The 27,946-nt window shown below is 49.7% G+C and overlaps 1 protein-coding gene across 1 annotated transcript; it reads right to left on the bottom strand.

Annotated features, from left to right (window-relative positions):
* Positions 1 to 27,843, bottom strand: LOC134795356 (E3 ubiquitin-protein ligase MARCHF6). Its single transcript, XM_063767184.1, has 11 exons — positions 27,712 to 27,843; positions 26,518 to 27,609; positions 24,608 to 24,859; positions 23,940 to 24,140; positions 23,102 to 23,290; positions 17,739 to 17,867; positions 16,709 to 16,799; positions 13,646 to 13,827; positions 11,465 to 11,649; positions 4,892 to 5,081; positions 1 to 4,121 (listed from the first exon to the last, which is right to left on the bottom strand). The coding sequence occupies exons 2-11, from the start codon at positions 27,571 to 27,573 to the stop codon at positions 4,005 to 4,007; spliced, it is 2,592 nt and encodes an 863-aa protein (XP_063623254.1). The 5' UTR covers positions 27,574 to 27,609; positions 27,712 to 27,843; the 3' UTR covers positions 1 to 4,004.
* Positions 27,844 to 27,946: the final 103 nt, after the last annotated feature.

Below are 27,946 nucleotides of genomic sequence, written 5' to 3' on the forward strand. Positions count from 1 at the left end.
TTTCAATAATTCATTTAATTTGTTTACAAATTGCTGATTCCTGCATCTAAAGCCGTCTAACGGTACAATATCACCGTTAACTATCAAATATTATCATTCGACCATAACTATTTAAAATTTACATTAAAATTACAACACATAGTATAGTAGCGTGGGCAAAGAAACAAAAACAAATCTAAAAAACTAAGTTACTAGCATATAATAGTTTATCGCTGGACTGCCATTTATCTCTTTCACACTAAATAAGTGGGAAAGAGATAAATCCTCTAATATCCATGATAAACATACTACTCTAGCACCTTAAAAAAATAACAAGAAAGAAATTGGATACAAGATTGAGCAGTAAGTGTAAAATAAATAAAGAGTAAAAACTACTTAACAATACTAGGGAATCAAATACAAGTAATGCCGCACCAGAAACATATTTCAGTATGAACGTTTAAGTAAATAAATACCTCATATATTTCTGGCTAGGCGTTATGTAAATAGTATTTTAAATTCTTGCATTATCCGACCCAAGTCAACGATGACCTACTACAAATAACATAATAAGAGTAGAATACTTAAAAATTGATAACAACACGAAGACTTAACACGTAAAAACCTCAAGTCTTCCAAAAGTTACAAGTTTGGCAAGCGACATAGACCGCAGATATTAAAACCCTTCAACCTCTTTGTTCTACATACATTTTCGTTTTAATGCATTCAAGCAAATTACTCTGGCAATGACCTCGTGCACTTAGAATGTTAAAGTAAGAGTAAGAAAGACATATCGTAAGACGGCCCCACCTCTTCCTTAGCCTTTTTATAAATGTCAGGAATGTTCAAATATTTCAACATTTCTATACCTACTGTTTATTATTTGACTTCCGGTTCAAGCGCCATCTTGATAGTCACGCGTCGTGATTAATTCCTTTGTTTTTTGCTCATTAATATTGTTTAAAGTGTAATATCGATAGCTTAACAGTAAACTAATGTGGTAATGTGCATTGAATGGAGAATTGATCTTGAAATGCGTTTAACCACCATTTTGGAGTCAACGGCCGGTAGTCCACGTGCTACTTGTAAAGTCCAGCTATCGCTTTACAAGAGCTAATAAAATCATCGTACACTATCTTGTACTAACCGTACAATTTTAGTCGTCGTATTTTGCTCCCAATACCTTGATACTGGTGAAATAGTCCCACTGCACTGAAGCCATAATTTTAAAAGAATGAATGAATGTTTATTATTTTATTACTAATTCTGCTTTTTACATTATAATATGATTGTGTTGGACCTATGTTGTCTTAAATAAACGGATTTATTAGCCAATTACATACCTCAAAAATCAATGGTCTATTTTGTTATATCTGCGGCATATATTTTATAAAGGTGCAGTGTTACCATTGTAAAAAATGCATAAGGGTCGTAAAGTAAGATTGAAGTAAAAATATACGTTACCCTAGAGTGGTATTACTAGTTACATATTTTAACTAACCCCCTTATTCATATAATTTTACGGACCTGATTTAGTTAAATTATGTTTTATCCCTTTCTTACAAATACCTAAGTCAGAATGACAGATAAAGACAAACGATTATTAGCTAATTGAGGTTTGTAGCGCGTTTATAAATAAGGGGGGGTAAGACGATATTCTCACTTTTTACATTTGAACTTTTCTGTTTCTCGTTAGTTCCAAATGATAAATAGCCAAAATACCGTCAAGTAAAATACTACGAAACAATAGGGTAGGTAGGTGCTTTTTCCTTGGCTGTTTCTCACCTATAATGTTTTAACGACATTCAAGAGATTGTAATTAAGTTTGCGTATTCTCACCATTTCACTATGACTATCTTAGGAATTCCTTATTAATTTTCAGTAAAATGTGACGTCAACGACGAAAAAAGATTATTCGTTTTTTTTTGCAAGAAGCATTGTTCTCCTTTTCCCACATAACTACATATTCATGGTAGTCTCATTTTACGAACTAATTTTTCTATCATATTAGTGTGGTAAGTCGCCATCAAATATATTGGAGCGGCCAAGGTGCTCAAAAATATCTGAACACACAGCCTTGACAATAGAGGCGTGTTCAGATGTTTGTGAGCGCCTAGGCCGCTCAGATATATCTGATGGCGACTGTACGATAAAAATGTTTAACAAATAATTAATTTAAAACCTCAGTAAAACGTCACCGTAGTAATGACACTAATGACCTACATTAAAAAAATAGGCCTTTGAAAATTGGCTTATCAAAGGTAATACGGTTAATTTTAAAATGTTACCAACAAAGCAGCCAAGGTAAACCGGTTGGGAGGTGCACTTAAATACTAATAAATACATAGACATAAAAAAATACATCATTGTTAAATACATCTCCCAACATCGAATTGTACTTAAAATATATTTAATTATAGCCTCATCAAAAATAGTCCAAGAAAAATATATAAATCGAATATTCATATAGGCTCAACAATGAAAGTAGACCAAAATTCTTACTTTGTTCATTTGGTTTCTTTTTATTAGCTTTGGTGCCCCACTGCTGGACAAAGGCCTCCCCACGTATATTATATATGTTGTAAAAGAATAACAAACTAGACACATAAAAATATTAAATAAATAGAATATCGTACCTAAATACATAGATTAATCCATTTAAATTAATTTAAACTCATTTCATTTATTTGTATTTTTGATCAGTCTATAATTTTTTTTCTATTTTAAAACCATGCGGAAAGTCTAGTTTAAATGTTGCCACAGCATACCATGGTGCTTTTCGAGGCAGAATGGAAACAATCATATTATCGGCGATAAAACTAATTACTATTAGGGCCACTTGCACCATTCACTAACCCAGGGTTAACTGATTAAACCATGGAGTTACAATGGTTACCAGTACAATTTGACACTTGGTTAACGGTTTAACCGATTAACCCCGGGTTAGTGGAATGGTGCAAGTGGGCCTTAGTTTATCGCCCACACTCTTAACTATCCACCGGTAGACCTTACGCCTTTTGTAATAAGGTCCACAGTGTTGCTGTTTGTACGCCTTGCCTCGCCATTCGAAAAGCACTTTTATACGTGTTTATAATATATCACTTATGTCGTTCGTTCTTCATTGTTTCACCCTCGACTTTACTAATGTTCAATTCCCAAAAACCACATTCTCACTCTAATGTCTTTTAATAAAAAAAATCAATTTTAGTTTGTTTCGGCTCATTTCCTAGCCCAATCACAATCAATAAATTTTATAACCCAAAACTAAGTTAGCTACAGAAAGGTACGTCGACAAATGTCATAAAGGAAATATAATTATAATTTAAGAAATAGAGTGCATTAAGTAGTTAACTATTCCATTATACACGAGAACCTTTATCAAAGTAATCATTTAATAATTGGAGGAGCAGTCTGTAATCTTGTTTTTGAGCATACCGTAAAATCGAAAGCAGAAAATTTTTCCAATCCAATATTTCCAATATTTAATATTGGACTGATTTAGAGATGGGCCGAATATGGACTTTGCCGAATACGAATATTCGGTTAGGCTAAAACTGCCTAAAACGCTGAAAACAAATTCACACAGGTCCGCGATTTGCACTCCGCTCCGCACGTGTTTTTGAACTTTTCGACCCCTCCCCTCTGGACCGGCCGGGAATGTTTATGAAAATATGAAAAGAAACGGAACCGTCTCATGCCAGGCCGCGAAGTGCACCATTACCAGCTAGCGGACGCCCTTAAAAAGATTTGTTTATTCGGTAAATATTCGGCAGTTCGAACTGAACTATTCGGCCGAATACCGAATAATTACCGAATGTTCGGCCCATCTGTAGACTGTTTTAACCTGAATAAAAATATCATCACACCTCTTTCAAAATGATCATTTTATCTAAAGTTGGTATATTTTACGGCAATCCTCAAAAACATATTTGATATAAACAAAACCTGTAGTCTAAAACAGAACGTCCATGGAAAGTGGCCAGTCAACTCTTGCTATTCTCTCTCTGTCTCATTGCCTGTCTCGCTCAGTTGGCGGCGACGGTCTGCGGTTTATGTCGCCGGTGGTCGTAGTTGACGAGCCGCTGCCCGACGAGGTACTTGTCGTTCTTTATGTGCTCGTATAATTTGCGGAACTGTCGAATCTGGAAGAGATAATTAAAATTAACTTTGAAAATGTCCAACTTTGTTCTGAAGCCCTCTCCAGACTATGTGCGTGAATCGTTGACGGATGACTCCACACTCGCACAACTTCACGGCGATTTCACAGTTTGATTTGCCGGAAGATGGCGGAAAAGCATCAGCTGATCGAGCTTAACAGTTAGTTATCTATGGCATCATACGTGATTAAGCTGTTTTTCCATTTTGTTTTGTTGTAAAACCGTAAAATATAGCTGCTTAATTGAATATAATCAATTAATCATAATATAATTAATATTTATCGTTCCACAGAGGAGCCAAAATACTGTGTAATGTGGAGTCTTGCGAGTTCGCGGTTCGCGATTCCTTTGACGCGGGCCGAAAAACCGACGAAAAACGGGGAACAAGGCGCGAACAATCTGCGAAATCGATCGACGCCACAGTCGCGTTCGCGTCTTCACGCCGAGATTCGCGCACGAGTGTGGAGGGCCCTTGAAGGGTAAACAATAAATGTGACTGTCCATGCCTAGAGGGTCCTTCCTTATGCACAATAAACATAGTCCGTTTTGTTTTTTATATTTTACTTTTATATCGATATTGTAAAATGCCTAACTTAAGAAGAGAAATAAATAAATAAATAAAGAAATAATAAACAAAGTTGGAATCCTGGTTGGAATATTGGAATCCACTCTTTATAAAAATGAAGGTAGTCGTTCTTGTCAACCGGAGACTAAGGCATTAACGAACGTGCCGACTAAATTATCGTAAACATTACCTGCAGCTGCGCCAGCGCCGACAGAACAAGCAGCAGCAGCAGCGCGGGGTAGACGCGGCGCGCGAGCAGGTTGCGCTGCGCGGGCGACATGGTCAGCAGCGGCGCCACGCTGTGCGCCACCGCGTACGGCACGGCCAGCGCCAGCCCCAGCCAGCACACGATCGGCGCCGCCACCTCCGTCAGGATGAACCTGTACACGACAAATGTTTTTACTGCATTTCAAAATAACGAAGAACGAAGGCAAAGGCAGAAAGCGTGTAACGTAACCTCATTTCTAACACAGACTATGCAGTGATGGAGTATGATAGTGTCACCAAAGGCACACCACATTTTGTCACGTCTAAACCAGTGCAGAGTTAGCTTAAACGGACTACTGTGCAACGTATACAAGGTGATTTAATGTCGCTGATTATATAATGGCATTTGACACGGTTGATAATGTTTTATTATTTAATAATATCAACTTTTGTATATAATAGGAATTACTTAGTACTCTTAGTAGGAACTTCAATCTACATCGTGAATGAGTCTCAGACGGCTGTAGTTTTCACATATTATGTCAAATTTCGTAACGTTACCACATGGTGTTGTCACGTAAATATTCCTAGCCCGGCTGTGGGCTTTCCCTGAGGAAACTCACGGACAATTAAAGTTACTAAATTAAATAAAAACTAAATCTTACCAAAAGCTCAAGCAGGTGCTAAACTTATTTCCATCAACTATTCAGGGCAATAAAGGACATGAATGAAAGTTAGTTTTTGTGACATATCATTTATTACTAATTCGAACATGGGCAGTTATTCTACATGTAAATCATTAAGCTAGCATAAGCACCTTATTTTAATAATGTCAGACGACAGAGCTGGGTCGTGCCAGAAATGGTTCTAAAATGATTTACAAGCAGACCTATCTAAATTTGTTAGTCCCTAAATTATCATTTGCCATCACATATGATTCTACTAAATTCTTTAACTTTAAATTTTGAAATGCTTCTAGGACGGAAGGAAAGCGTACACCAACCTCATAACAATGTTCCACCAGTTCAAGCCCGACGTGTGATCCTCCGCTGTGCCGGAGCTGATTTGCTGCAGCGGGAATCTGACCCGACACCGCAGAGCAACGCCGAAGGACTAAGGTCTCAGTTAGAAGGTGACGTCACCTCCATCCAGCAGAAGAGCGAAATTCTTATGGCGAACTGCTCACCAGACACACTTGAAGTTTTAGGAATATGGACAGACTTCCATACTCTGATATGCGAACTGATTTCACATACGTAGTAACATAAAAACGAAAAACCCCAATCAGCTGAAAGAAACAATTCAAGATTAATAACTAGAAGCATGTGCTCTGCTAACCTAAGAGACATTATATGATCTAAGTTTCTCACCAGCTGGAAATTCCTAGAGTGGACTCATCTCACAGCTCTGATATTCCCTCCCACCAACATTGTTTTACCAGCAGACTGGAAACAAAGCGAAATGGTCAAACAAAGATTCAACAAGGAGTTGCACCTGAGGACATCCATATATTATCATATTCTACTTACTGTTTGTGGCAAAATAACAACAGCATGAGCTCCCTAGCTCATGGATGCAGCGGCTACTGCATAACCAAGCCTCTGATCGATGCTACCAGAGCATGATGTACTTCGCTTCACTGTTCTATGTATAAAAGATGCCCATCCAGGGCGAAAACCAGCCAGGAAATGATCTCAAACCATTCTGTCCCTGGGATGACACAATCAAAATAACAGTAACTAATGAAATTCATGGAATAATTTTATATGCAAGTATAACCCAAAGAAATAAATCATATTCAATTATTTGAATATATTTCAACCTATTTTGTATTTATAAATTAAGTTTTTGATTTAAATATTTATTAATATTATTCCATAAATTTAGGATTTAATTTGAAGTAGCAACACCATCAGCTTCAATTTGTTTCCTATTGGCTGAATGCCTGTCATGTATATTGTTGCTACATCAAAGACTTCCTTGCCATAGAACAAAACTACACTATATTCGAGACAATCCTAAAAACGTTAAACTGAACTAACCATACAAAGTGCCGTGTCACAATACCCCTCTCCCCGCTGTTGCGTTTTACCAAGGGTAAAACGCTCGCTGTCCTCAGCGACTATCTAATCTAAATCATGTGTCACAAGAAACGAAAAAAAAAACAAACAGAACAACCTCAACCATACTTAGTATGGGAGAACCCAAAACAAAAACCACCACCGAAGTGATTGCCGCAGGATCGAGATTGCTATCCAACAGAAAAGCCAAAGTAAACCACACAACTCCACATACCAAAACCAATAAACCAATAAATTTTGAATTTTTTTTTTCTCAAACCCACACAACCTAAATACAAAAAAAATATGTGGTATCCGCACAGCCGGAAAAATCCACATCGCAATATCCAACTATCCAGTAAACCATCCCTTGGTTCTACCAGCACAACTTTACCCAGTTGCGCTGGCAAAACCAAACCAACTGCCAGGACCGATGTTCAGCATACTCAAAATCTTCTCTGCTAGACCGGGCAAAATTAAAATCAAACAATTCCTACTACAAGTTTACCTATATAAACTAGAGTAGCTTAATACGAAATTGCATTCCAAACAAAATTCTAAATATCCAAAATTACTAACCGCTAGTTAGCTAAATTATTATTATGTGTTATGTGCCTGAGAACGTGTGCTGAGAGAAAAAATAAACGGACTACATAACCATACCGAAAAACAACGTCCGCGGTATGCAGTGCGCGCCCTGCGATACCTCACAAAATAAAGCCTCTCCTTCTCACACCAAAAAAAACAACGCCAATCCACACATGCACGGAATCCGCCACGTGTTGGCTAAAACCATCAGCACCATAACACCTAAATCCTGCGTGACTTCGCACGACAGCAAAAAACTTCACATTAAAGACAACGCTCTTGACGTTAATTGAGCTATGGTTGCGCCGCTCCATACATTCATCCCTTTCAGTTCGTAGCATCCTTCCACGTTCATACTGTGTGGTGAAACAGTTATACCTGTTCGCCACGTCTCTGACAATTGGTGATTAAATATGACTTTGCAATATTTAACACTGTTGCTAAACTACAACCATAAAAACCTGTGTGAGCTCTATTGTTCAGTTAACGGTGGCGGCGCGGCGAGCAGTACCCTGTACGCGGGCCGCACGTCCACCGTTCACCCTGTTCAGTCAACGATGGTGGCGCGGCGAGCAGTACCCTGTACGCGAGCCGCACGTCCACCGTTCACCAAACCAGAAGCTGCTACCTTCCCTTTCAGGTCTTTAATGTGCCATGATCCTATACAGTGACCATCTTCCGTCTCTAACTCGTAGACTAAAGGCGACAACACTGCCTTTACTCTACACTTAACATATTTCGGGGCGAGTTTCGCCATCCTGAAATTTTGTGCGTCACTCTGCACATAATTACGTTTCCATACTAAATCGCCTACTGCAAATTGTTCTGGACGTCTTCTCAAATTATAATTCCTAGCATTTGTTTCGTGTGCTCTCAATAAACGTAACCTAACCTGATGAAAAATATCCTTTAAAATCCCGAAATTACCCGCATATTCCTCCCTAGGTACACCCGGCTCGTAATCCCTATCTGTGTCCTTATAAAACGACCCATTGATAACTGGCTCTCTAGCATGAACTAAAAAGAAAGGAGATTCATTTGTGGTTTCATTTACTGCACTGTTTATTGCAAACTGAATTTGGTGCAATTTTTCGTCCCAAGTCCTATGGTTCTCCTTTACGTACGAAGCTACAGCTGTCATGACCGTTTTATTGTATCGCTCAACCAGGTTTACCTGTGGAGTATATCGAGGTCCGTAAAAAACTTTAGGTACGTTATAACGCTTCATCAACTGTCTAAATTCCGATCCCGTAAACTGAACTCCGTTATCAGTAATTACGGTTTCGGGTACACCGTGCTTCAAAATGACATGGTGCTCAAAAGTCTTCGCCACCAACGCGCTGGTTGCGCGGCGAAGCGGAAAAAGAAGCGTATACTTTGAAAAGCAACACGTAACCACAAACAAAAACGTAAATCCTGCACGAGAGCGCGGAAGGGGACCTACCAAATCAATACTTAACGCTAACATCGGTCGATCACATACTTTTGGCTGTCCCATGAGACCTGGAGTCGCTTTCTGTGAATGCTTATAGGCTGCACAGGTATCGCAAGCCTTCACGAAATCGACAACGTCCTTATACATCCCTGGCCAATAGTATGTCAACGACAACCGCCTATGAGTTTTAAATACTCCAAAATGTGCCGCGGTTGGTTCGCAATGATTCGCGTGTAAAACAGCGTTCCTATCACCCTTACGCACTACCTCCTTCCAGTCAAACTCTCGCAAAAGATTATACTTGTTTTTACTCAACCGGTACAATTTCCCTCCCCTAATACTATAGTTTGGGAAATTGGCCGGCAAAGTTTCACAACCTTTAAACGTCCTGTCATACCATTCGTCAGTCACGTCGTTAGGATTCACTTGGTCCACGGCGTCAACCTTCATGAGCCTGGACAGCGCATCAGGTACGACATTGTCGGAGCCCTTCCTGTGCTCAATATCAAAATCAAATTGAGACAGTCTGCAACCCCAACGTGCCAACCTGCCCGATGGATTTTCCAGGTTCATGAACCACTTTAGTGACGCGTGATCCGTAATCACCTTAAACCGACGCGAGCCTAAATATGCTTGGAACTTCTCAACCGAAAACAAAACCGCAAGAGCCTCTCTTTCCGTCGCGCTGTAATTACGTTCACACTTGTTCAGAGAACGACTAACGTACGCAATAGGATGCTCCTGGCCATCAATAGTCTGTGAGAGCATGCCACCTACGCCATATGAAGATGCATCAGCGTGTACCGAGAAAACTTTGCTAAAGTCTGGAACCGCCAGAATCGGAGCTGTCACTAATGCATTCTTCAAGGTGTTGAAAGCGTTATTCCTAAGAGACATTATATGATCTAAGCCCCCACGTTGGGCGCCAAATTGTCACGTAAATATTCCTAGCCCGGCTGTGGGCTTTCCCTGAGGAAACTCACGGACAATTAAAGTTACTAAATTAAATAAAAACTAAATCTTACCAAAAGCTCAAGCAGGTGCTAAACTTATTTCCATCAACTATTCAGGGCAATAAAGGACATGAATGAAAGTTAGTTTTTGTGACACATCATTTATTACTAATTCGAACATGGGCAGTTATTCTACATGTAAATCATTAAGCTAGCATAAGCACCTTATTTTAATAATGTCAGACGACAGAGCTGGGTCGTGCCAGAAATGGTTCTAAAATGATTTACAAGCAGACCTATCTAAATTTGTTAGTCCCTAAATTATCATTTGCCATCACATATGATTCTACTAAATTCTTTAACTTTAAATTTTGAAATGCTTCTAGGACGGAAGGAAAGCGTACACCAACCTCATAACAATGTTCCACCAGTTCAAGCCCGACGTGTGATCCTCCGCTGTGCCGGAGCTGATTTGCTGCAGCGGGAATCTGACCCGACACCGCAGAGCAACGCCGAAGGACTAAGGTCTCAGTTAGAAGGTGACGTCACCTCCATCCAGCAGAAGAGCGAAATTCTTATGGCGAACTGCTCACCAGACACACTTGAAGTTTTAGGAATATGGACAGACTTCCATACTCTGATATGCGAACTGATTTCACATACGTAGTAACATAAAAACGAAAAACCCCAATCAGCTGAAAGAAACAATTCAAGATTAATAACTAGAAGCATGTGCTCTGCTAACCTAAGAGACATTATATGATCTAAGTTTCTCACCAGCTGGAAATTCCTAGAGTGGACTCATCTCACAGCTCTGATATTCCCTCCCACCAACATTGTTTTACCAGCAGACTGGAAACAAAGCGAAATGGTCAAACAAAGATTCAACAAGGAGTTGCACCTGAGGACATCCATATATTATCATATTCTACTTACTGTTTGTGGCAAAATAACAACAGCATGAGCTCCCTAGCTCATGGATGCAGCGGCTACTGCATAACCAAGCCTCTGATCGATGCTACCAGAGCATGATGTACTTCGCTTCACTGTTCTATGTATAAAAGATGCCCATCCGGGGCGAAAACCAGCCAGGAAATGATCTCAAACCATTCTGTCCCTGGGATGACACAATCAAAATAACAGTAACTAATGAAATTCATGGAATAATTTTATATGCAAGTATAACCCAAAGAAATAAATCATATTCAATTATTTGAATATATTTCAACCTATTTTGTATTTATAAATTAAGTTTTTGATTTAAATATTTATAAATATTATTCCATAAATTTAGGATTTAATTTGAAGTAGCAACACCATCAGCTTCAATTTGTTTCCTATTGGCTGAATGCCTGTCATGTATATTGTTGCTACATCAAAGACTTCCTTGCCATAGAACAAAACTACACTATATTCGAGACAATCCTAAAAACGTTAAACTGAACTAACCATACAAAGTGCCGTGTCACAGTGTTCCACAGGGATCTCTACTAGGGCCACTACTATTAAAGCGTACTTACTTAAGATCCATCTCTCGTATGCCGTCCCTGTACGCCTTCTCAATAGCGCGCCGCATGGACCAGTCCGGCCCCATCATTGTCAGCGCGCACACGATCTTCGTGTAGAGCACGCCGAGCGCCCAGTCTTGCCACACGAATAGCACTGGGGATTGTTCAAGAGGTACTCGGAGGGGGATCACTAGGACCTGAAAGAATGTATTCACTTTACTAATAAGAAAGGGTGGTATTAGAATATGCTGTTTATAAAATATAAAAACAGTTTTTGTCGACTTTCCGCTTATGTTCCAGTCTCCAGCAATAACGGATTAATCGAGGAGTACCAAATGGAAAGATTGACTAAATAAAGCTAAATTAAATATTAGCAATAAACAAATTGATAATAACTATAATAAGGTGCGTGCGCTGTAGTGTTTTAGCGCCAGTGAAAAGTTGTCAAAGCGCCAGCAAATTCCAAGTTAAAATTTATCCGTTTTACACTTTTCGCAGAATGTTAACGAGCACACGTAGACATTCCCAATTAGTCCTATTGAAGAGTCAAAAAGTTCAAAAGACGTAGCAATCTCTCTTATTTTCCAAGTAAGACTTGCAGAAATTCTCCCCCACAGGCTAGACATCTGGAGCTTAGCTATACAGGTAGCATATAGTAGAGTGGACACTGACCAGCTCGAGCAGCAGGCCGAACAGCAGCGGCACGAGGCCGAGCAGCGCGAGCGCGGCGGCGGCGGCGCGCGCGGCGATGCGCGCCCACGTGGCCGCGCGCGCCAGCAGCGTGCCTAGCGTAGCTGTGTAGGTAGCATATAGTAGAGTGGACACTGACCAGCTCGAGCAGCAGGCCGAACAGCAGCGGCACGAGGCCGAGCAGCGCGAGCGCGGCGGCGGCGGCGCGCGCGGCGATGCGCGCCCACGTGGCCGCGCGCGCCAGCAGCGTGCCTAGCGTAGCTGTGTAGGTAGCGTATAGTAGAGTGGACACTGACCAGCTCGAGCAGCAGGCCGAACAGCAGCGGCACGAGGCCGAGCAGCGCGAGCGCGGCGGCGGCGGCGCGCGCGGCGATGCGCGCCCACGTGGCCGCGCGCGCCAGCAGCGTGCCTAGCGTAGCTGTGTAGGTAGCATATAGTAGAGTGGACACTGACCAGCTCGAGCAGCAGGCCGAACAGCAGCGGCACGAGGCCGAGCAGCGCGAGCGCGGCGGCGGCGGCGCGCGCGGCGATGCGCGCCCACGTGGCCGCGCGCGCCAGCAGCGTGCCTAGCGTAGCTGTGTAGGTAGCATATAGTAGAGTGGACACTGACCAGCTCGAGCAGCAGGCCGAACAGCAGCGGCACGAGGCCGAGCAGCGCGAGCGCGGCGGCGGCGGCGCGCGCGGCGATGCGCGCCCACGTGGCCGCGCGCGCCAGCAGCGCCCGCCGCCCGCCGCGCGCCCACCCCGCCAGCAGCGTGCCTAGCGTAGCTGTGTAGGTAGCATATAGTAGAGTGGACACTGACCAGCTCGAGCAGCAGGCCGAACAGCAGCGGCACGAGGCCGAGCAGCGCGAGCGCGGCGGCGGCGGCGCGCGCGGCGATGCGCGCCCACGTGGCCGCGCGCGCCAGCAGCGTGCCTAGCGTAGCTGTGTAGGTAGCATATAGTAGAGTGGACACTGACCAGCTCGAGCAGCAGGCCGAACAGCAGCGGCACGAGGCCGAGCAGCGCGAGCGCGGCGGCGGCGGCGCGCGCGGCGATGCGCGCCCACGTGGCCGCGCGCGCCAGCAGCGCCCGCCGCCCGCCGCGCGCCCAGCCCGCCAGCAGCGTGCCTAGCGTAGCTGTGTAGGTAGCATATAGTAGAGTGGACACTGACCAGCTCGAGCAGCAGGCCGAACAGCAGCGGCACGAGGCCGAGCAGCGCGAGCGCGGCGGCGGCGGCGCGCGCGGCGATGCGCGCCCACGTGGCCGCGCGCGCCAGCAGCGTGCCTAGCGTAGCTGTGTAGGTAGCATATAGTAGAGTGGACACTGACCAGCTCGAGCAGCAGGCCGAACAGCAGCGGCACGAGGCCGAGCAGCGCGAGCGCGGCGGCGGCGGCGCGCGCGGCGATGCGCGCCCACGTGGCCGCGCGCGCCAGCAGCGCCCGCCGCCCGCCGCGCGCCCAGCCCGCCAGCAGCGTGCCTAGCGTAGCTGTGTAGGTAGCATATAGTAGAGTGGACACTGACCAGCTCGAGCAGCAGGCCGAACAGCAGCGGCACGAGGCCGAGCAGCGCGAGCGCGGCGGCGGCGGCGCGCGCGGCGATGCGCGCCCACGTGGCCGCGCGCGCCAGCAGCGCCCGCCGCCCGCCGCGCGCCCAGCCCGCCAGCAGCGTGCCGCCGCGGCCCAGCGCCCAGCACACGTACATGCCTAGGGGGAACACACCACATACACCAGTCAAATCTTACAAAAAAATCTCTTAAAAAAACAATGCGTGATGTAGTTCTGTATTTTTTGTATATTGTGTGGAGTCCTTGGAGGAATGTCAGACTATGTTTTGCAAGCAAAAAAAAGTTGTGCTCTCTGCGTAATTTGCGAAAAACTGCTAAAATTTCGGACTTTTTTCAGATTTTACAGTTTCATTATAAAACTATGGGTTTTTGGTCAAAACTTGCTATGTAATGTTGAAAGTATATTAAATTTTGAACAATTTAAGCTTATAAACAGTGACGTATGTCAAATAGTTCTTGAGATATGGGGCTTTAAAAAAGGATATTTTTTTCCTTGGAATGAAATTTTTAGTTTTTCCTATTTTTTAAGACAAATATCGGCACAACCGCTCATGCTATGAGATATATTGCAAGGAATAAAGTTGTAGCAAATTTAATTACCTTTCATTTAAGTGCTAGTAAAAGTCAGTAAGTCTTACAGTTCTCTAGTTATCGTAAAAAAATTAAATTGCTATAATGGGGAAGGCAACTAATGTATTGTTTTATGCATTGTCAAAATCCCTTCAAAAGGCAGTACCATCGTCGAGAACGCAATCTACGATTATCTATTACCGGTGTTTCCCGATAGAAGCAGAGCAATGCCAGAGATCAACCATTTTTTAAATGCACTCACCTCTTAAGCACTTTATTCCTTCAGTAATGAAATCAAGATACAATCTGTAGTTTGGCTTGTTTCTCGGCCCCACTTTTGGTTGTAGCCATAGATTCCAAGATGCCGATTCTGATTTAACAATTTGTTATGGGTTTGAACTTGTTTCAGATCATGTCAACACACACTTATCTATACTTATCTACGTCTTTCGTTCAGTTCTTTTTCTATTAATGATATGGTTTGTCAATTTATACACCTATCTAGTAAAGACTAATAGGATATTGCTAGTTAAAACCCGTGGATTATAACACAAACGTATACCTAGAGTGGGTAATAGTAGCTGATTCTGATGTATCAATTTGTTATGGTTAGGATTTTATCGTGATCTTGTATTACCACGACTCAGAGTACACTCAAGAGCACCAATAAGCGAGCGCGAGCTAGATACTAATGACATGACTTCCAGTAATTTCAGGGTGTTTCACCAACACCACGCCAATTACCGTGAACTATTGTCAAGGTCGTATCAAAACAAGTTCAAAACCATAAATACAAATCCAAAAACGCAAAAACATAAATCAGAATCGGCATCGTGGGATCTATGGCTACAACCAAAAAGTGGGGCCGAGAAACAAGCCAAACTACAGATTGTATCTTGATTTAATTACTGAATGAATGAAGTCCTTAAGAGGGGGGTGCATTTTAAAAATGGTTGATCTCCGATATCGCTCTGCTGCTATCGGGGAAAACCGGTAAAAGCTAATCGTAGATTACGTTCTCGTAGATGGTACTGCCTTTTGTAGGGATTTTGACAATGCCTTAAACAATACATTAGGTGCCTTCCCCATTATAGCAATTTCATTTTTTTACGATAACTAGAGAACTGTATGACTTACTGACGCTTTTTTGCACTTAAATGAAAGGTAATTAAATTTGCTACAACTTTGTTTATTGCAATATACCTCATAGGATGAGCGTTTGTGCCGATATTTGTCTTAAAATATAGGAAAAACTAAAAATTTCATTCAAGGAAAAAAAATCCCTTTTTTTTAAAGCTCTATATCTCAAGAACTATTTGACATACAGCGCTGTTTATGGGCTTAAATTGTTCCAAATTTAATATACTTTCAACATTACACAGCAAATTTTGACCAAAAACCCATAGTTTTATAATGAAACCGTAAAATCTGAAAAAAGTCCGAAATTTTAGGAGTTTTTCGCAAATTACGCAGAGAGCACAACTTTTTTTTGCTTGCAAAACACAGTACACAGTATCACATTCCTCCAAGGACTCCAAACAATGTAGAAAAAATACAGAACTACATCACGCATTGTTTTTTTATTGTAAGATTTGACTGATGTAACACCCGGTTTTGTAATATTCACCACCGGCAGCTAATCCATCCACAATAAAAATCATACGATACCTCCGTAATGTTAAGCCGCGTCTCGATATCGCGCGGCGGCCGCGCGAGCATTGTTCGACCGCGGCAAACCTGTATTTTGGCTCGCGAGCCAATTTTGGTACCATCTTTAACTATAGCGCGGCAGGCGATCCGACGATCGACCACATTATATCACAAAAATAAATTATTCGGAACGAAGTATAGCCAAATAGAAAAATGATCTGTTGCGATAATCACTACATTTACTGTTCCATAGAAACTGTTTAGTGCCGTATAATTTAATTAATGTACGACACTTTTCATTATCCATGTATGCGGCCGCGCGAGCCAACTGAAATATATACACATCCGTTCCAACTGCGCGCGAACATTCCTTTGCCGCGCGTCGAAAAACCGACAATGAATGATTCGTCGCGCGGCACGTTCGAGCGAGCCAATGTTCGATAGTTTGCCGCGCGATATGGAGACGGGGCTTTAAACAATTTACACATACTCGTATCATTCTGGGTCTGGGTTCATGTCTCCAAATTACGGAGTTTCCATCGCGGCGGCTATCGTGGCCATAAGAATAGACGGTTGTAATTTCTTAAATTTAAAAACCTTTTCGTTCAGAACTCAAAATCGATTCATAGTCTTCTGTAGTTTAAAATTTAGCACTCCCCACGTAGCCCACATATCACAATTCATCCATGGCTGCTGCATATTTAGGCTTTTAATTAAGGAGGTTCTTTTCAATAAGGGCATCAGAATGAAGTACAATCTAGGTAGTAGGTACTACAATGTTAATACAAAAAGGGACTTACCACATGCAGCAGTATAAAGTTCGTGTACACCTTCTGACGCTTTAGGCAACCATAGCGCCATAACTTTCCTGCCTATCGCCACTGGGATCACCTACAAAACAATTATAAATTAATTTACAACATGTTTAACCGACTTTAAGATTACAAACGGGGTTCTAAATCTGTAAGGACTTTTTAAAATGTTTGTTTCCCGGTTACTTGAAGGTGGCTGGGTGCGAAGCTAAAAAGTTGTGACTTGTGAAGTGTAGAAACTGTGCAGATACGCTAAGTAGAAAAACAGGTTTCTTGGCGTCACGTGGTTCGTATCCGGCTGGGCCATGGCGGCGCATTAGAACCTACGACTGGACTATAGAAAGGCGTCCTTACCAGTGTGAGAGCGCTGGCCAGCACCAAGGATAGAGACACCAAGACGAGCAGAGCGGCCAGCCGTAGCGGGAACCACGCCACACGGACGTATGGTTCGTAGCCGGCCGGGCCGTCGCGGCGCATTAGGGTCTACGACTGAGCTAGAGAGAGACGTCCTTATCCTTACCAGTGTGAGAGCGCTAGCCAGCACCAAGGATAGAGACACCAAGACGAGCAGAGCGGCCAGCCGTAGCGGGAACCACGCCACGCGGACGTATGGTTCGTAGCCGGCCGGGCCGTCGCGGCGCATTAGGGTCTACGACTGAGCTAGAGAGAAACGTCCTTATCCTTACCAGTGTGAGAGCGCTAGCCAGCACCAAGGATAGAGACACCAAGACGAGCAGAGCGGCCAGCCGTAGCGGGAACCACGCCACGCGGACGTATGGTTCGTAGCCGGCCGGGCCGTCGCGGCGCATTAGGGTCTACGACTGAGCTAGAGAGAGACGTCCTTATCCTTACCAGTGTGAGAGCGCTAGCCAGCACCAAGGATAGAGACACCAAGACGAGCAGAGCGGCCAGCCGTAGCGGGAACCACGCCACACGGACGTATGGTTCGTAGCCGGCCGGGCCGTCGCGGCGCATTAGGGTCTACGACTGAGCTAGAGAGAGACGTCCTTATCCTTACCAGTGTGAGAGCGCTAGCCAGCACCAAGGATAGAGACACCAAGACGAGCAGAGCGGCCAGCCGTAGCGGGAACCACGCCACGCGGACGTACGGTTCGTAGCCGGCCGGGCCGTCGCGGCGCATTAGGGCCTGTGGAAAAACACAATATTGTAGGGTACAAGGACTATATTTTTGACAGAAACCAAAAGCGAATAGATATTCAGTTGGACAATTTTTTCATTGAGTCCAAGTTGCGAGATCGTATTGAAGATAAGGAAAACCGTCGGAGACCTAATCTGTACCTAGGAACACTCAGCGTGGGAACCACCTCTAACAAAATGAGATTAGTATGAGAGCAGCAGGTAACCAGCCATCTTCGGACAGACACTGACCTGGTGCGCGGCGCCGAGCTGGTGCGGCGGGTGCGGCGGCGGCGCGGCGGGGTCGGGCTCGCCGCGCGCCTCGCCCAGCAGGTAGGAGCGCAGCCCCAGCGCGCCCGCCGCCAGCCCGCACCACACGCGCACCACGTACTGCAGACAGAGACTGACCTGGTGCGCGGCGCCGAGCTGGTGCGGCGGGTGCGGCGGCGGCGCGGCGGGGTCGGGCTCGCCGCGCGCCTCGCCCAGCAGGTAGGAGCGCAGCCCCAGCGCGCCCGCCGCCAGCCCGCACCACACGCGCACCACGTACTGCAGACAGAGACTGACCTGGTGCGCGGCGCCGAGCTGGTGCGGCGGGTGCGGCGGCGGCGCGGCGGGGTCGGGCTCGCCGCGCGCCTCGCCCAGCAGGTAGGAGCGCAGCCCCAGCGCGCCCGCCGCCAGCCCGCACCACACGCGCACCACGTACTGCAGACAGAGACTGACCTGGTGCGCGGCGCCGAGCTGGTGCGGCGGGTGCGGCGGCGGCGCGGCGGGGTCGGGCTCGCCGCGCGCCTCGCCCAGCAGGTAGGAGCGCAGCCCCAGCGCGCCCGCCGCCAGCCCGCACCACACGCGCACCACGTACTGCAGACAGAGACTGACCTGGTGCGCGGCGCCGAGCTGGTGCGGCGGGTGCGGCGGCGGCGCGGCGGGGTCGGGCTCGCCGCGCGCCTCGCCCAGCAGGTAGGAGCGCAGCCCCAGCGCGCCCGCCGCCAGCCCGCACCACACGCGCACCACGTACTGCAGACAGAGACTGACCTGGTGCGCGGCGCCGAGCTGGTGCGGCGGGTGCGGCGGCGGCGCGGCGGGGTCGGGCTCGCCGCGCGCCTCGCCCAGCAGGTAGGAGCGCAGCCCCAGCGCGTCCGCCGCCAGCCCGCACCACACGCGCACCACGTACTGCAGACAGAGACTGACCTGGTGCGCGGCGCCGAGCTGGTGCGGCGGGTGCGGCGGCGGCGCGGCGGGGTCGGGCTCGCCGCGCGCCTCGCCCAGCAGGTAGGAGCGCAGCCCCAGCGCGCCCGCCGCCAGCCCGCACCACACGCGCACCACGTACTGCAGACAGAGACTGACCTGGTGCGCGGCGCCGAGCTGGTGCGGCGGGTGCGGCGGCGGCGCGGCGGGGTCGGGCTCGCCGCGCGCCTCGCCCAGCAGGTAGGAGCGCAGCCCCAGCGCGTCCGCCGCCAGCCCGCACCACACGCGCACCACGTACTGCAGACAGAGACTGACCTGGTGCGCGGCGCCGAGCTGGTGCGGCGGGTGCGGCGGCGGCGCGGCGGGGTCGGGCTCGCCGCGCGCCTCGCCCAGCAGGTACGAGCGCAGCCCCAGCGCGCCCGCCGCCAGCCCGCACCACACGCGCACCACGTACTGCAGACAGAGACTGACCTGGTGCGCGGCGCCGAGCTGGTGCGGCGGGTGCGGCGGCGGCGCGGCGGGGTCGGGCTCGCCGCGCGCCTCGCCCAGCAGGTAGGAGCGCAGCCCCAGCGCGCCCGCCGCCAGCCCGCACCACACGCGCACCACGTACTGCAGACAGAGACTGACCTGGTGCGCGGCGCCGAGCTGGTGCGGCGGGTGCGGCGGCGGCGCGGCGGGGTCGGGCTCGCCGCGCGCCTCGCCCAGCAGGTACGAGCGCAGCCCCAGCGCGCCCGCCGCCAGCCCGCACCACACGCGCACCACGTACTGCAGACAGAGACTGACCTGGTGCGCGGCGCCGAGCTGGTGCGGCGGGTGCGGCGGCGGCGCGGCGGGGTCGGGCTCGCCGCGCGCCTCGCCCAGCAGGTAGGAGCGCAGCCCCAGCGCGCCCGCCGCCAGCCCGCACCACACGCGCACCACGTACTGCAGACAGAGACTGACCTGGTGCGCGGCGCCGAGCTGGTGCGGCGGGTGCGGCGGCGGCGCGGCGGGGTCGGGCTCGCCGCGCGCCTCGCCCAGCAGGTAGGAGCGCAGCCCCAGCGCGCCCGCCGCCAGCCCGCACCACACGCGCACCACGTACTGCAGACAGAGACTGACCTGGTGCGCGGCGCCGAGCTGGTGCGGCGGGTGCGGCGGCGGCGCGGCGGGGTCGGGCTCGCCGCGCGCCTCGCCCAGCAGGTAGGAGCGCAGCCCCAGCGCGCCCGCCGCCAGCCCGCACCACACGCGCACCACGTACTGCAGACAGAGACTGACCTGGTGCGCGGCGCCGAGCTGGTGCGGCGGGTGCGGCGGCGGCGCGGCGGGGTCGGGCTCGCCGCGCGCCTCGCCCAGCAGGTACGAGCGCAGCCCCAGCGCGCCCGCCGCCAGCCCGCACCACACGCGCACCACGTACTGCAGACAGAGACTGACCTGGTGCGCGGCGCCGAGCTGGTGCGGCGGGTGCGGCGGCGGCGCGGCGGGGTCGGGCTCGCCGCGCGCCTCGCCCAGCAGGTAGGAGCGCAGCCCCAGCGCGCCCGCCGCCAGCCCGCACCACACGCGCACCACGTACTGCAGACAGAGACTGACCTGGTGCGCGGCGCCGAGCTGGTGCGGCGGGTGCGGCGGCGGCGCGGCGGGGTCGGGCTCGCCGCGCGCCTCGCCCAGCAGGTAGGAGCGCAGCCCCAGCGCGCCCGCCGCCAGCCCGCACCACACGCGCACCACGTACTGCAGACAGAGACTGACCTGGTGCGCGGCGCCGAGCTGGTGCGGCGGGTGCGGCGGCGGCGCGGCGGGGTCGGGCTCGCCGCGCGCCTCGCCCAGCAGGTAGGAGCGCAGCCCCAGCGCGCCCGCCGCCAGCCCGCACCACACGCGCACCACGTACTGCAGACAGAGACTGACCTGGTGCGCGGCGCCGAGCTGGTGCGGCGGGTGCGGCGGCGGCGCGGCGGGGTCGGGCTCGCCGCGCGCCTCGCCCAGCAGGTAGGAGCGCAGCCCCAGCGCGCCCGCCGCCAGCCCGCACCACACGCGCACCACGTACTGCAGACAGAGACTGACCTGGTGCGCGGCGCCGAGCTGGTGCGGCGGGTGCGGCGGCGGCGCGGCGGGGTCGGGCTCGCCGCGCGCCTCGCCCAGCAGGTACGAGCGCAGCCCCAGCGCGCCCGCCGCCAGCCCGCACCACACGCGCACCACGTACTGCAGACAGAGACTGACCTGGTGCGCGGCGCCGAGCTGGTGCGGCGGGTGCGGCGGCGGCGCGGCGGGGTCGGGCTCGCCGCGCGCCTCGCCCAGCAGGTAGGAGCGCAGCCCCAGCGCGCCCGCCGCCAGCCCGCACCACACGCGCACCACGTACTGCAGACAGAGACTGACCTGGTGCGCGGCGCCGAGCTGGTGCGGCGGGTGCGGCGGCGGCGCGGCGGGGTCGGGCTCGCCGCGCGCCTCGCCCAGCAGGTAGGAGCGCAGCCCCAGCGCGCCCGCCGCCAGCCCGCACCACACGCGCACCACGTACTGCAGACAGAGACTGACCTGGTGCGCGGCGCCGAGCTGGTGCGGCGGGTGCGGCGGCGGCGCGGCGGGGTCGGGCTCGCCGCGCGCCTCGCCCAGCAGGTAGGAGCGCAGCCCCAGCGCGCCCGCCGCCAGCCCGCACCACACGCGCACCACGTACTGCAGACAGAGACTGACCTGGTGCGCGGCGCCGAGCTGGTGCGGCGGGTGCGGCGGCGGCGCGGCGGGGTCGGGCTCGCCGCGCGCCTCGCCCAGCAGGTAGGAGCGCAGCCCCAGCGCGCCCGCCGCCAGCCCGCACCACACGCGCACCACGTACTGCAGACAGAGACTGACCTGGTGCGCGGCGCCGAGCTGGTGCGGCGGGTGCGGCGGCGGCGCGGCGGGGTCGGGCTCGCCGCGCGCCTCGCCCAGCAGGTACGAGCGCAGCCCCAGCGCGCCCGCCGCCAGCCCGCACCACACGCGCACCACGTACTGCAGACAGAGACTGACCTGGTGCGCGGCGCCGAGCTGGTGCGGCGGGTGCGGCGGCGGCGCGGCGGGGTCGGGCTCGCCGCGCGCCTCGCCCAGCAGGTAGGAGCGCAGCCCCAGCGCGCCCGCCGCCAGCCCGCACCACACGCGCACCACGTACTGCAGACAGAGACTGACCTGGTGCGCGGCGCCGAGCTGGTGCGGCGGGTGCGGCGGCGGCGCGGCGGGGTCGGGCTCGCCGCGCGCCTCGCCCAGCAGGTAGGAGCGCAGCCCCAGCGCGCCCGCCGCCAGCCCGCACCACACGCGCACCACGTACTGCAGACAGAGACTGACCTGGTGCGCGGCGCCGAGCTGGTGCGGCGGGTGCGGCGGCGGCGCGGCGGGGTCGGGCTCGCCGCGCGCCTCGCCCAGCAGGTACGAGCGCAGCCCCAGCGCGCCCGCCGCCAGCCCGCACCACACGCGCACCACGTACTGCAGACAGAGACTGACCTGGTGCGCGGCGCCGAGCTGGTGCGGCGGGTGCGGCGGCGGCGCGGCGGGGTCGGGCTCGCCGCGCGCCTCGCCCAGCAGGTAGGAGCGCAGCCCCAGCGCGCCCGCCGCCAGCCCGCACCACACGCGCACCACGTACTGCAGACAGAGACTGACCTGGTGCGCGGCGCCGAGCTGGTGCGGCGGGTGCGGCGGCGGCGCGGCGGGGTCGGGCTCGCCGCGCGCCTCGCCCAGCAGGTAGGAGCGCAGCCCCAGCGCGCCCGCCGCCAGCCCGCACCACACGCGCACCACGTACTGCAGACAGAGACTGACCTGGTGCGCGGCGCCGAGCTGGTGCGGCGGGTGCGGCGGCGGCGCGGCGGGGTCGGGCTCGCCGCGCGCCTCGCCCAGCAGGTAGGAGCGCAGCCCCAGCGCGCCCGCCGCCAGCCCGCACCACACGCGCACCACGTACTGCAGACAGAGACTGACCTGGTGCGCGGCGCCGAGCTGGTGCGGCGGGTGCGGCGGCGGCGCGGCGGGGTCGGGCTCGCCGCGCGCCTCGCCCAGCAGGTAGGAGCGCAGCCCCAGCGCGCCCGCCGCCAGCCCGCACCACACGCGCACCACGTACTGCAGACAGAGACTGACCTGGTGCGCGGCGCCGAGCTGGTGCGGCGGGTGCGGCGGCGGCGCGGCGGGGTCGGGCTCGCCGCGCGCCTCGCCCAGCAGGTAGGAGCGCAGCCCCAGCGCGCCCGCCGCCAGCCCGCACCACACGCGCACCACGTACTTCAGCCAAGTGCGCGTGTGCGACTGCTCTAGCAAAGCAGGGAGGATCACCTGCAACAAAATACTATTGTTCAAACCAATATTTCTTACTTACTCGTGTCTGAAGATTTTTAGCCAGCTGATGAAACGGGAGTGTGCACCTATACTGAACACCGACGTACGGCCAAGTTTAAAACTAGTGAAACCCCTCGAGCTCAATGGACGATGCGTACGGATTGGCCCTCTTAAATAGCTTTCGATTTTTTTCTATGCTTGCAGCAATGTTCATGCTGACTTGCAATTGCACAAGTCATTGGTAAACGTGCGTTTCTGCGACGATCGCCGTGGTGTACAAACTGTGCTTCATGAGGCGCAGCACAAAAAGAAGCACCAGCTCAAGAATATTAATGACAAAACTCTACGCGACTGAATAAGAATGAGGTGCCGCTAAAGAACCCAATTACCGATACACATGTTGCGACTGTGGAGTACAATAACCGTCAACTTGCGGCCGGCTCCCAACCGATGATTGAAGCACCACTAAGGGCCACTTGCACCATCCCAATAACCCGAGGTTAAGCGGTTAAACCGTTAACCCGGTATCAAATTGTACTGGTATCCATGGTAACTCCAGGTTTAACCGGTTAACCCCGGGTTAGTGTAATGGTACAAGTCGCATTAAAGGTCCTTCCTTTGTACTGGCAGTAAGAGTGTATCTCACTTGCAACAGCAGCAGCTCTAGGCTGAGCTCGTTGACGGGCGCCTCGGCGTGCACGGCCACGGCGTACGGCAGGAAGCCGGGCAGCGCGTGCTTGATGACGCGGATAGGCAGCCACAGCATGAACAGCACCGCCGTGCCGAAGATCATGGCCGACGCGACCAGTCGGTGGATGTGGCTCCATACTGATAGATGGATCATTTCCTGGCAAACAAAAAATTGTAGGTATGCTGTTTTATTAAATACACAACATGATAATTCTTATCGTGAAATGATGTCGTGGGGGTTTTAAGCGGTTATCACACTGAGGTTATTTCTGGATTTGGTGCCAGAGAGATACGACGGCCTCATATGGCGCCTCTGAGGACTATGTATGTACTAACAATAACGCCATTAAATTATAATGACATACTTTTTATAAACGTAAAAGAGAATAACGCCAAAGCTAGACGTCGTCACTACTAGTCAAAATAGGGTAATCTTTCTTTTGAACTCATAACCCTTAGAATCCCAGGGGTCTAAATTTACCAGCTAAAAAACGACCTTGAATTATTAATTTAAAATTGAATTGAACTAAGATTGTCATTTCGGACGCGTTATTGGTTCGTCTTGAAGATTCAAGAGGTAAAAAATTCAGAAAACAAAACTTCACAAGAAAGTAAAACACAAACCTGCACTGGACTGAAATCAGGATCATTCAAGTTCTTCAAAAACCAAAGCACACCAGGCCTCAGTACTTCTCTTAGTAGCAGTATGAAAGAAGCGAAGTAGTAAACGTAGACCATGCCAACAAGCCAGTGGATGAACATGAGGGTCCAGGGGGCGGCTTGGAGGCTGGCTTCGCGGTCCTTGAGGGTGGCGTCGAACATGGAGAGGGAACAGAGGTCTAGCCACCAGCCGCATACTAGCGGGATCACTCCGATCTGCAAAAGGGAAAATAAGGGTTAGATAACTCCACTCATTAACTCTAAGGTTAGCTGGAAGAGATCCCTTATAAGGATAAGTTCGCCTTTGTACCTACGTTTATTTGAATTTCATGTGAACCTATTTTTGTACAATAAAGTGATTTAGTACTACTACTAATTGATATTAAACATATCCATTACTGCTGTTGTATAAATGTATGGAATTTATCTGTAAGTATAAATGGTATCTGTGGTATAAATGCATGGAATTTGGGAACTTGAGGGCCTACATACTTACTTAATCTAAAAACGAAAATCGAAATTTCGTTATCTGCTACTAAGGGGTTGTGCACAAATCACGCGAGGTGTTTTCGGCTACTTTTTGACCCCCCCTCCCCCTTGGTGATATTTGGTGAGGTTTTTGGCTACCCCCCTCCCCCCACACCACCTCATGTGTATTTTTTTGAAATTTTTTCATTCGACCTCATTTTAAGATAAATAAATTGTATTGTATATAGAAAATTTTGTTTATTTTTCTATTTTCATTAAATAGACTCGCTATTTTGAAGTGTAGAGTGAAGATTTATGTTTAACGAAACCGAGAAAAAGTAGATATACTCATGTGGTAGGTTTTTTTCTTAGTTTCGTTCACTGTAGAAAAATACACGTGAGGTCTCCTTATACCCCCCCTCCCCCAACGTGATCTATCGTAATTTTTTCGTGACCCCCCACCCCCTATCGAACCTCGCGTGATTTGTGCACAAGCCCTAACGCACAAATATGGTAGAGCAATAGAGGCAGAAAACGAAAGTGCGATTTTCGTTTTTCGTGGTAGGCGTGCTGGATTTGTACAGATTAATTGGTATGTACTTTAAGAACTGTAAAGGTTCCAGTGCTGCGATTTCTCTTATGGAACCCCGCTATATACATATGCCTAAACATCTGTTTATTTACTGACATTATTATTAGATTCTAATTATAATGGTCCCAATAGGGTATTTTCCTACTAGTCAAATCAGTTATGTACTTTTTTAGAACTGTCAAAACGATTTGCTAATATGGAATTTATATGAAACATTACATGATGACGTCATGGTCAACGCACCTACTTTTTGTATTTCTATCCGATTTATTAAATAGAACTTGTGTTTAAAAATAACTCCTATCTGTGTTTTTATAATAATTATCTGTGCTTTATTCCATGCATGGTGTGAAATAATTCATTTTAAATACAGTATAATACCCTATTACACAAGGAAAACCAAAACTAACTGATAACAACCATGATCTCAGGTTAATAAACAACCTACATATCTAACTGAAATAATTGTAAATGGTCTTGAATTGAGTCTACTCTACAATGTTTACACTCAGTTTCTGTTTAGCCTAGTCCAATGGTTGACTGGCAGAGAATGCTATAAGGTGTTAAGTCCAACATTGTATTGTAATAGACTTATTATGCATGTTTCAATTAATTTAGCATCAAACACAAATTTCACATCTGATTGTAGTTTAATTTACATTTAGTTACACAGAGTAATAGTAATTATTGTTTCATAATGTAATAAATGACTGTAATTAGACTAATTAGTAATTGTAATTGCACAATTTAGAAATCACTTAATAAATATTTAAGATTTCTTATTTGATAATAATTGTAAGAATAAATCACTTACCTCCACAACTGACAGCAAAGCCACTTTCACAACCACATAGCAGAATCCCAGCGCCTTCTTGGCACTGCGGAGGCGGAGCAGTGATGCTGCCCCGTGCAGCACGGCCAAGATGGCTCCGACCAACACATAGCCTGCTAGTGCTGTCAGGGGCCCCGAGAATGGCCCATCTGCATTAAAACCAGCCATTGCTGCCCCCAGTCTCCCTATATGATACGGGCAGAATGCAAACACCACTATAAACAATGTATTTAGTGACACCACCCAGAATACATGCTCCAAGAAAACCATAGAGCCATCTAAGCCCAGTAGACGCGCCCATGTTAACTCTTCCGCTGCAGCTCTATCCCATTCCATAGGGTTCCAATTTGCTTCATCCCCAACTATTAAATCCCCTTCTGCAGCTTCTGGGGCCTCCTCCCTGGCTCCCCCGTCATCCCCCGCCCCATCATTCACCCTGTCATTGTTATTATCAGGTAACGGAGCATCTTCAGCAGCAGGTGGTGGAATATTCTCCCGTTCCATCCAATCAGGGCCTCCTCCATGCATTATCTGTTCTCGTAGCCATACCAGGCCAATAAATGAGAATAAAGTACATGTCACAACAAAACAGCCTGAGAAAACATCCTTAGCCAGGTTCTCAGCTGAGACTATGTCAAATGGTAAAGAGATTACAGGGTCCAGGGAGCCCAGGAACAAGCTGCGGTAGGTCCTACAAGCCGTGAGTGGCACTATGCCGAGCCAGGCGAGTGCTACTAATGTATAATGGAGCCAGTCCTTAACAGCTGACGCGACTGACGTCACAAGCCCGCCGACCACGTCCCGGATCGGCAGTCGACCCGGCATGTCCGGCGAGTAAATCGGCATAAAGGAAAACCGGTGTCCGCACAACTCGCAGATCTCGTTTCGCGAGTATCGCATCCATTGAACGAGACATTCTTGATGTATCCATTTTATAGACCCGGTGCAGATGCACGGGTGGAACAATGGCCGGTCCGACGTCGCCTCGGAGCGACAGAATCGGCAGAAGTCCGCTCCGGACGCGTCCGAGTCCATCATTATCCTCAATCCAGTTTGACTACTCGGTTACAAGACCTGCGAAAGTTGACATGACACCAAAATTATTCGCGCAAATCGGATAATATAGACTTCTACGTGGCCTAGAAATTTAGCACACTTAACAAAAACACTGCGTACCTACACGATAAAATTGATAAGCATGAAATAAACGGGTTTATTTAATAAAAAAATTGGCAAATTCCTCTTTGTTTGTTAAACCACACACACATGAAATAGGGTAGCCAGAAATTAATGTCATGTTTATAAAATTCTACCAAAAACAAAAATATTCTACCAAATTGGTAGGAATAGGGTTGGTATAGATGGTCAAGCAAATCTTGTCAATAGAAAAAGGCGCGAAATTCAAATTTTC

The sequence above is a fragment of the Cydia splendana genome, chromosome 12 (genome assembly GCF_910591565.1).
Source record: "Cydia splendana chromosome 12, ilCydSple1.2, whole genome shotgun sequence".
NCBI classification, from domain to species: domain Eukaryota; kingdom Metazoa; phylum Arthropoda; class Insecta; order Lepidoptera; family Tortricidae; genus Cydia; species Cydia splendana.